This window comes from Octopus bimaculoides, chromosome 3 (assembly GCF_046866305.1).
Source record: "Octopus bimaculoides isolate indiv1 chromosome 3, ASM4686630v1, whole genome shotgun sequence".
Taxonomy (NCBI): domain Eukaryota; kingdom Metazoa; phylum Mollusca; class Cephalopoda; order Octopoda; family Octopodidae; genus Octopus; species Octopus bimaculoides.
In genome coordinates, this window is record NC_142930.1 from 147,580,844 (window position 1) to 147,590,843 (window position 10,000).

At 36.2% G+C, this 10,000-nt stretch overlaps 1 protein-coding gene across 2 annotated transcripts in view; it reads left to right on the forward strand.

Annotated features, from left to right (window-relative positions):
- The window catches only part of LOC106880426 (kinesin-like protein KIF6), a 227,512-nt gene that overhangs the window by 80,340 nt on the left and 137,172 nt on the right, over positions 1-10,000 (forward strand). For both annotated transcript variants that reach the window (XM_089349786.1, XM_089349784.1), the window contains exons 8-9: positions 6,490-6,608; positions 7,804-7,891. In XM_089349786.1, coding sequence (XP_089205912.1) covers positions 6,490-6,608; positions 7,804-7,891 — 207 coding nt within the window. The remainder of the gene's footprint in view (positions 1-6,489; positions 6,609-7,803; positions 7,892-10,000) is intronic.

The window sequence follows — 10,000 nt, forward strand, 5'->3', positions numbered from 1 at the left end:
GCCTGTGAAACTTTGAGCTGCATGGAGCTGAACCTAACTGTTTTAAATAATAGCATCTGTAACTCCAACTAAATGTGATGAGTGCCTCTCTCTTTCATTTGTCCACTCACTCACATATATATATATATATTATATATATATATATATATATATATATATATATATATATATATATATATATACATATATATATATATATATATATATATATATATATATATATATATATATATATATATATGCATATGTACATATAAACGCATGTATGTGTGTGTACATGTATATGTGATTTTATATATGTGTATATATGTATATATCCACAGCAAGGGAGAGAGAGGGAGAAAAAGATACGAACACACATTTACACATTTTTATTTAACGAAACAAAAACAAAGGAATCCTCCTCCCCTGTCAAAAACCCAACAACAACAAGAATAACAACAAAAAAGACATGCTTCCATTGTTCAATTCTATTCACGTTTGTATGAATTTACATCTTGAAACAGCCATTTATTTATCTCTTCCATTTCCATATTATTTTATTTCAGTTGGTTTTTCTTTTTTTTTTATTATTATTTCATATGTTGATGCTGTTCAAAATATTCCTATTTCTACCCCCACCAACAATAAAAAATAAATATAAATAAATAAAAGCATGGAAAACACACACACACACAAAATATATTTCATTTATTTCTTTAACTATTTTGTCTTCAATCCCCATATACACTAGAAATAATAAAGAATAAAGAATATAAAAAAAACAACCCAAAATCTACACAGCACATCAACAGTAAAACTAAAAAAAAAAAATGAACAATAAAGAATTATTACAAATCACAATCTTTCATATTTATGCATTTTTTGGTGCAGCGTGGTGTGTGATACAGTTTTTTTGCTTTTTTTTTAATGTATGTATATTCCCTTGTATGTATGTGTTTGTATATCTTAGTGTGTAGATGATGCATTATTAGCATTTGTACTACAGTACACTGTTATGAGGAATGCATTCTTCTTGTACAGGCAGTTGATAAATCATTCATGTCTTGAATTCATGTTGCTCAATCATGTTTTGCTAAGCTCACTGCTGATAAATCTAACTGCCAATCTGTATGTTCTCAGCTCAGAAGAAGTTCCTTTCTTTTTTTTATTTATGTATCATCTTTTTTTTGTTTTGGCTTGATTTTGGTTTGGTATTTTTGGTGTTCTTTTAGCCCATTTTTTATGCGCTTTTTTTGTGATCATTTTTCTTGCCTTCTTGTTATCTTTCACATCAAAGTTTATGTATCCATAAGTATATTCATACATATACATATGTGTATGCGTGTGCATGCGCACATGCACGCACACACACACACACACCCAGAGCTATCTATCATATATATATATATATATATATATATATATAATACAAGGTGTCTACCCAAAATGTACACACATATTGAAGGATTATCAAGTCAGTGCTTCTTAGAATACCTTACATTTTCAAAATTTAATAGAATCTACAGACAGAATCACATTTTTACACTGCTTTTCAAACTGATAACAGTTCTGGTCGAGACACTGCTGACAACACAAAGCAATGGAGTCACAACCATCAAGAAACACTTCATTTGGTATTTGTGTGCATTCTTGTTCTTTACCTGCCTTCTGTTCATTAACTGTCATTGGCTTTTGCACCATAAACTTTAATTTTTAATTATTCCCATAAAAATGATTGTAAGTGTATGTGGTCTGGTGAATGTGAAAGTTATTCTGTTGACATTTTCATCCATTGGCAAAATCTCATCAAGGTAAACCCTTATATCATTATGGTAGTGTGGGGTTGACCAATCTTGTTAGAGACTCCACATCTTCAAAGTCCCTTTGAATGTTTGACATGACAGATCATCACAGCAAGTTCAAATAAATGGAACCAGAAACAATACTATCTCCCCACAAAAAGTCCAATTAGTCCTTACTGTAACTCCCAGTAAATTAACATGATGCTTCTCTGTAATATGTGAATTCTCAGGTCCCCAGTAGGTGCATTTGTGGCCATTAATTGAGCCATTTAATCTAAATGTGGCCTCATCATTCCAAACAATTTTTGTTAGAAAGTATGTATCTTCTAACCATCTTATTAAGTACCACTTGCAAAACTCCTCTTTTCAGTCCAGATCATCTTCACTGAGAATATGCATTATTCTTGGAATGTAACATTTCCAATAACAGTGCTTCAAAATGCAATAATGTAGGTGACATAAAAAAGCACCTGGTCCACACTGTAAAGTGGTTGACATTAGGAAGGGCATCTGGCCCTAAAAACCATACCAAACAAACATTGAAGCTTGATGCAGTTCTTGGACACAATGGCTCCTATCAAATCATCTAGCCCATCCCAGTATGGAACATGGCTGTTAAATGAGAATGTAATATATAGGATGTCCATAAAGTCTGGGTACCTGGGGTAAATAAAATCATAACATAAATAATTAAATATACGAAATAAAATTTTCTTAAAGTTTGTGTTAATCCCATGTACCCAGACTTTGTGGACACCCTGTATAATCTTTTGTAAGTTGAGATTGCTACAGGAATGGTTGGAGAAGATTAGAGTTTCATGCTTTGGTACTTAAACAGTTTGATAAATCTTTCATATGAGTTTCCAGAATTTTCAGTTACTCCTTTAGCAAATATCTGCTAGTTGATTATACAGGCTCTGTTTTACATACGGAGTATTTTTTCTCCTGTTTATAAAATGAAATGTACCTATATAAATAGATAAATATATGAGCAAAGTCTTGTGAGTGGATTTGGTAGACGGAAACTGAAAAGAAGCCCGTCGTATATATGTATATATATATGTGTGTGTATATATATATATATATATATATATATATATATATATATATATATACATATATACGACAGGCTTCTTTCAGTTTCCGTCTACCAAATCCACTCACAAGGCTTTGGTCGGCCTGAGGCTATAGTAGAAGACACTTGGCCAAGGTGCCACACAGTGGGACTGAACTCGGAACCATGTGGCTGGTAAGCAAACTACTTATCACACAGCCACTTCTACGACTATATGTATTTTATTTAATTATTTTAGTAAATATAATATTTGTTTAACTTAGGGTGTGTTGTCCTAGGTGACCATCCATGGTTTGAAAAAGAAATCAATAATCAGTAAGGTTTTGGAAACAAAGTTTTCGAAAAATAAATGTACATTATGTGTGTGTGTGTGTGTGTGTGTGTGTGTATTGTGGAACAAAACTGTCACTACATAAATCTAATGATTGTGCAATGCATCAAAGTACTAGTTTACATCAATATTGTAAATTTTTTTAAAATTGTAAATAATAAATTGTGAAAACCAGATTGAGTAGGAATTTCATTGATTGATATATTCTTCTACACACTATCATACAAACTTGGACACACACACACACATATATATATATATATATATATATATATATATATATATATATATATATATAAAGTTGTAGTATATTGTCAACTTAATGTGACAATCCCAATAAGGGAATACACTACTGCTGTTTAGCCCTAGGAAGCTGGACCGCTTCCTGTCGGCCTTGACACAATTACTGTGTCCTTAAGTTTGTGAAGGGGAGACAAGCTCCCCCACCCAGCCTAGCCAGCATTCAGGGACATGTTTCTGAGTCTTTGCTCGTCATCAGCCTGAAGTAGCTTGCCAGCTCATCAGTGAATGAACTTCACTATGATTTACATAAGTTTGTGAAGGAGAGACAGGCCTCTCTATCCAGCTGGCAAGCTACTTCAGGCTGATGACGAGCAAAGACTCAGAAACATGTCCCTGAATGCTGGCTAGGCTGGGTGGGGGAGCTTGTCTCCCCCTCGCAAACTTAAGGACACAGTAATTGTGTCAAGGCCGACAGGAAGCGGTCCAGCTTCCTAGGGCTAAACAGCAGTAGTGTATTCCCTTATTGGGATTGTCACATTAAGTTGACAATATACTACAACTTTGTCGCTCCACTACTGCTTAAATCTCTCTGAGAGATTTAGAAATATTATATTTCTATATATATATATATATATATATATATATATTATCATCATCATCGTTTAATGTTTGCTTTCCATGCTGGCATGGGTTGGATGGTTTGACCGAGGACTGGTGAGCCAAAAGGCTGCACCAGGCTTCTGTCTAATCTGGCAAGGTTTCTACAACTGGATGCCTTTCCTAATGCCAACCAATCACTCTGAGAGTGTAGTGGGTGTTTTTTACATCCCACCAGCACGTGAGTCAGTCAGGCGGTACTGGCATCGACCACGCTCGAATGATGCTTTTTACATGTCACTGGCATGGTAGCCAGTCAGGCGGCACTGGCAACGGTCATGACAATGATTTCACTTGACTCAACAGGTCTTTGGAAGCATAGCATATTGCTTGACAATTGAAGGGTACTCTTAAATGGGCTGGTTACGCAACACTGGCCTAGGCCTTATATATATGTACACACATACACACACACACACACATATATATATAGGGAGAATTCACAAAAAAACCAACAGACGATGACAGGTAGTGCAGACAACAAACAAATGTATTAGTTTAATGCTTGAGAAGTGAAAAAGTCTTTAACGTTTTAAGCCTATGCTCTTCCACAGAAAGGAATACAGAAAGAAACAAGGAGAGAAAATAAAGGAAACATGGCTATGTGATAAGAAGGTTGTTTCTCAACGACGCGGTTTCAGGTTCAATCCCACTGCATAGCATCTTGAGCAAGTGTCTTCTCTTATTGCCTCAAGCTGACCCAAACTTTGAGAGGGAATTTGTTAGACAGAAACTGAAAGAAGTCTGTCATGTATATGTGTGAGTGTGTTACTGTCTCATTGTGTGATTGTTGTGAGTGTCATCATCATGCAAGCAGTATCCTTCATTTCAAATCTTTTGTTAAGATGCTTGTAGACATGGGGAAACATATACACCACTCAGAAATAGGTGAGGGTTGGTGGCAGGAAGGGCATCCATCCATAGAAAATATGCTTCAATAAATATTGTCACACCCATGCGAGCATGGAAAATTGGTGTTTTAAAAATGATGTTGTGCATATCTGTGCCACCGTGACGTTGTGAGTTTGATTCCCAGACTGGGGTGTGTTGTGTTCTTGAGCAAAACATGTTATTTCACATTGCTCCAGTTCACACAGCTGTAGAAATGAGTTGCGATGTTACTGGTGCCAGGCTGTATCAGCCTTTACCTTCCTCTTGGATAACATCAGTGGCATGGAGAGGAGAGGCATGATATGCATGGGCGACTGCTGGTCTTCCATGAACAAAAGAACTGATGATATGAAAGACATTTTTTTTTCTCTTTTTGTTGATTCCCATGACTCTCTGTCACCATCCAATTCCATTATTATCCTGCTCACATAAGTGAAAGCAGAGTATTCTAGTCACTTATTGTCTGTGTGTTTGCAAAATTACTGGAAAATGGCTGAACAGATTTTCACCAAATTTGCCAGAAATACTCATTGGGTAAGTAGTTCAAAATGATGGAAATTTAGTTTGATTATCGTCAAAACTGGTGGACAGGTGAATCAAAATGGTTTGACTGTGCAGATTTTTTGCGAAAGAATTTATGTGCTCACAAGGTATGCATCGTTTTGGCATGTTCTCAGCACAAGAATCTATTACTACCACATAAAAGCATGTATTATGTCTATTAAATACTATTTATCACTCACCAGATGGAGTACTTTTTTTGCTGATCTTTCCATCATGGAACAGTACACAATATATATATATCTCATTTGATTGGACCTTGGTCTGCATATGTATAGATCATGGTTTAGCTATACACGTAGATACATGTGGATACATACATACATAGATATGTGACTTGTGTGTGTGTGTGTGTGTGTCTGTCTGTGTTTGTCCTCTCACCACTTGACAAGCAGTGTTGGTGGATTCACACCCCTGTAACTTAATGCTTTGGTAAAAATGATTGATAAAATAAGTCCCAGGCTTAAAAAAATAAGTACTGGGGTCAGTTTATTTAACTAAAATTATTCAAGGCATTGTTCCAGCATGGCCGTAGTCTGATGGCTGAAACAAGTAAAAGATATAAAATCCCATACCGAAGGCAATGGTGTGTGATTTGAGGAGATTTGACTGCTATTTATATCAGCTGATGTTTAGCCTCAGTTTAGCCATAATTGAGCAAACCTATGAACCATGAGATCCCACATATGACTAACACCCTTTTTTACTCCCTTTTTTTTCCCACACTCTGTGTCTGTGTCATGTTTTAAAGATTGTAGAGTATGATTTGAGGACCGTTTGGCTGCCATTTTCATTGCAATAAATGCACGTATAGAGGTACTCTCATCGACTCTTAACAATTTCATAGTAATCAGATAAATAATATCTGTCATTACATTATTTGTTATCATTTTTATCATGATATCTTTGTCTCAGCAAAATTATATCTACTTTTCTTACATTTTCAGACTCCGATGAATCAGGCTTCTACTCGTTCACACTGTATATTCACAATTCATCTCACTTCTCGACAGATTGGTTCAACTTCTCTCCGAAAATCTAAACTTCATCTTGTTGACCTTGCAGGGTATGTATATATATCCATATCATGATCATCATTAGTTATCATCCATGTTCTATGCTGGCATGGGTTGGCTGGATCTAAAGGGCCAAGGACTGTATCATGCTCCAATCTCTGCTGTGGCATTGTTTCTACAGCTGGACAGCCTTCCTAATGCCCCTTTATAGCATGTACTGGGGTCTTTTTTCCCCTTTCCGTTAGCACTGGTTTCAGTTACCAAGTAATTTGCAAGGTTACAAATCCTGAAGGGACAACTTTATGATACGAGCTGAAGGGTCATACTTTTGCATGAGAGAAAGGGCCAGAATCAAGTTTCTTGCTGTTGAGGGGCTACATGACCACTGACATTTTAGAAGAGAGGTAGAGAGTGATTGAGTGGAGCTGGGTTGAGATAAAAAATAAAGGTAATTAGATGTCAGAGTGGATATCTGTCTGTCTGTCTGTCTGTCCATCTGACTGTGTATGTTTATATCTTTTATCTCTAATTGTTTATTTGTTTCAGCCATTCGACTACAGCCATGCTGGGGCACCACCTTGAAGGGTTTAGTCCAATGAATTGACCCTAGTAGTATAATAATAATAATAGCAATAATTCTTTCTACTAAAGGCACAAGGCCTGAAATTTGAGGGAGGGGACTAGTCGATTACTTCAACCCCAGTGTTTCACTGGTACTTAATTTATCAACACCAAAAGGATGAAAAGCAAAGTTGACCTTGGTGGAATTTGAACTCAGAACATCAAGGCAGATGAAACGCCATTAAACATTTTTCCCGGCGTGCTAATGATTCTGCTAGCTCGGTGTCTTAATGATGATGATGCAGTTCAGCAAAAGTAACTGATAGAATAAGTACTAGGCTTACAAAGTATAAGTCCTGGGGTCGATTTGCTCGACTAAAAGCGATGCTCCAGCATGGCTGTAGTCAAATGACTGAAACAAGTAAAAGAATAGAAGAATATATAAATAGAATCTCCAGTAGCCGTCTACCTTGGGTTATTTGAGGAAATACCCACACAAAAGTGTTGGATTACTTTACCGTCTCCAGGGCATCAGAAATGCCCTCTTCTTGTTTCTTTCATCGTAACTTAGAAAAGCATATTCCATGATATTAATAAAACAGAAATTGTATTAATAGATGAAAGGATTATTTTTAAAGCAGTCTGCAAGAATATTGGTAATTGATTTCCTTTGTTATATTTCAGATCTGAGCGAGTTGCTAAAAGTGGTGCTAATGGCCTGCTGTTGACTGAAGCCAAATATATTAATTTGTCCTTGCACTATTTGGAACAAGTGAGTTGTGGCAGTCATACTAATTAAATCTTTTTGAAATCAGCTTAAAAATTACAAATACATATATATAAACACACACACACTCTCTTTTAGCACTCCGTCGGTTATGATGACGAGGGTTCCAGTTGATCCGATCAACGGAACAGCCTGCTCGTGAAATTAACGTGCAAGTGGCTGAGCACTCCACAGACACGTGTACCCTTAACGTAGTTCTCGGAGGAGATTCAGCATGACACAGTGTGACAAGGCTGACCCTTTTGAATTACAGGTACAACAGAAACAGGAAGAAAGAGTGAGAGAAAGTTGTGGGGAAAGAGTACAGCAGGGTTCACCATCATCCCCTGCCGGAGCCTCGTGTAGCTTTAGGTGTTTTCGCTCAATAAACACTCACAATGCCCAGTCTGGGAATCGAAACCGCGATCCTACGGCCGTGAGTCCGCTGCCCTAACCACTGGGCCATTGCACCTCTACACACACACACACACACACACACACACACACACACACATTCATATACGACCACTCATGTTAAACGTACACACACATGTGGGTCATATTTAACATGTGTACAATAATACCTCACTTTAGGAGGACCCACTTTACGAGACCTTGGGTTTACAAGTCTTATTTTTCAAGCCCAAGATCCAAATTTTGAATGAAGTGCAAAAGTCTCTACTGTCATAACAAACGCTTCTGCATATTACTGAGAAATTTATAGAGAACAAAATAAAAAAAAAAAAACAGGTTCTTCTAAGCAAACAACTCTAGACTTGTTTTTTAAAACGAAAGCTACAAGTCTGTCTATGAGTGCTTGTGAATCGGCAATCACGTCTATAAGTAATAGTGTGCACAAGTCTGGTGCGAGTGAAAGTAATTCAGAAAACAATTATAATAATAATATCTTTTATTATTAATGATCTTGACATTCTTTTTACTTTATATAAAATAGTCTTTACATGCTACTGTTGTTTTATTGCCATTTGTTTAGGAGTATTGTAAATTTTATTGGTAGAATATATTTTGAGGAACAAATTACGATTCATAACATAGTTACTATGGGAAATTATTGCTCTGCTTTATGAGTTTTTGCTTTAGGAGTTATCTCTGGGAACAAATTCATATATTGAGGTGTTATTGTATTGGTATTTGCTCACAAAAAAATATATTTTTTGACATATGAGCTTGTAGTGTACACATTCATAAATACATACAGAGAAAAATGTAAAAACGTCAGCAATACAGATAGATATAAATACACACACACACTTAATCACACACACACGTCTGTACACATATTCGCACAGATGCATGCACTGGATTTAAGCATTTAACATTTAAGCAGATGGAGACAGAAAGTTTATAGTCTGTCTCTGTCTGCTACCGAGTGTTTCATATAGAATACCTTTCCATCTATAATAATAATAAACGTGAAATTCTGTCCGAGACCCCTATATCTCAGTCTACATTTGTTCTACATAGACATATTATACGTTTCTGGAATCAGGATGATCTTGGGATTGAAAATCTGCCCTGCATTTGGTTCTTGAACATCCAGCATTGGGATTTAAAAGCATATGAGTTGCTATTTCTAGCAGGTAAAACTTGGCTGATTCATGCCATCTTGGTTGGCATTTGTTAGATGACGTCAGAGATCAAGGGGAGATAAATGACATTCGCTTCATTAATTTTATGTCGAGATAAGAACTTTGGGACAAATTGGCCAATAGTTGCAATTAAACTTGGTACAGGAACAATAGAATGATTGTATAACAGAACTCTCATCTGTCTTTAATCTCTGATCAAACACCCCTGGGACATATAACCATTATAGATGTATTACAGTCATGCTATTTAGCTCTCTTCAATTTTGGGCTGCAGGGCCAATTACTCCAACGCAGGAGCTAGCTTAGAGGTCTGGACGGAGTGTGGCTTTTAAGTTAGTATTAAATAATGTAAATGACATTATCCACGCATCATATGTCCACACAAACACCCTATGAACTCTGCACATTATATATTACTCCTGTTCATATGCACACTATACATTACTCCTGTCCATATTCCATGAATATGTACACCACCTACACACATGTTGGCTTTGATATACTT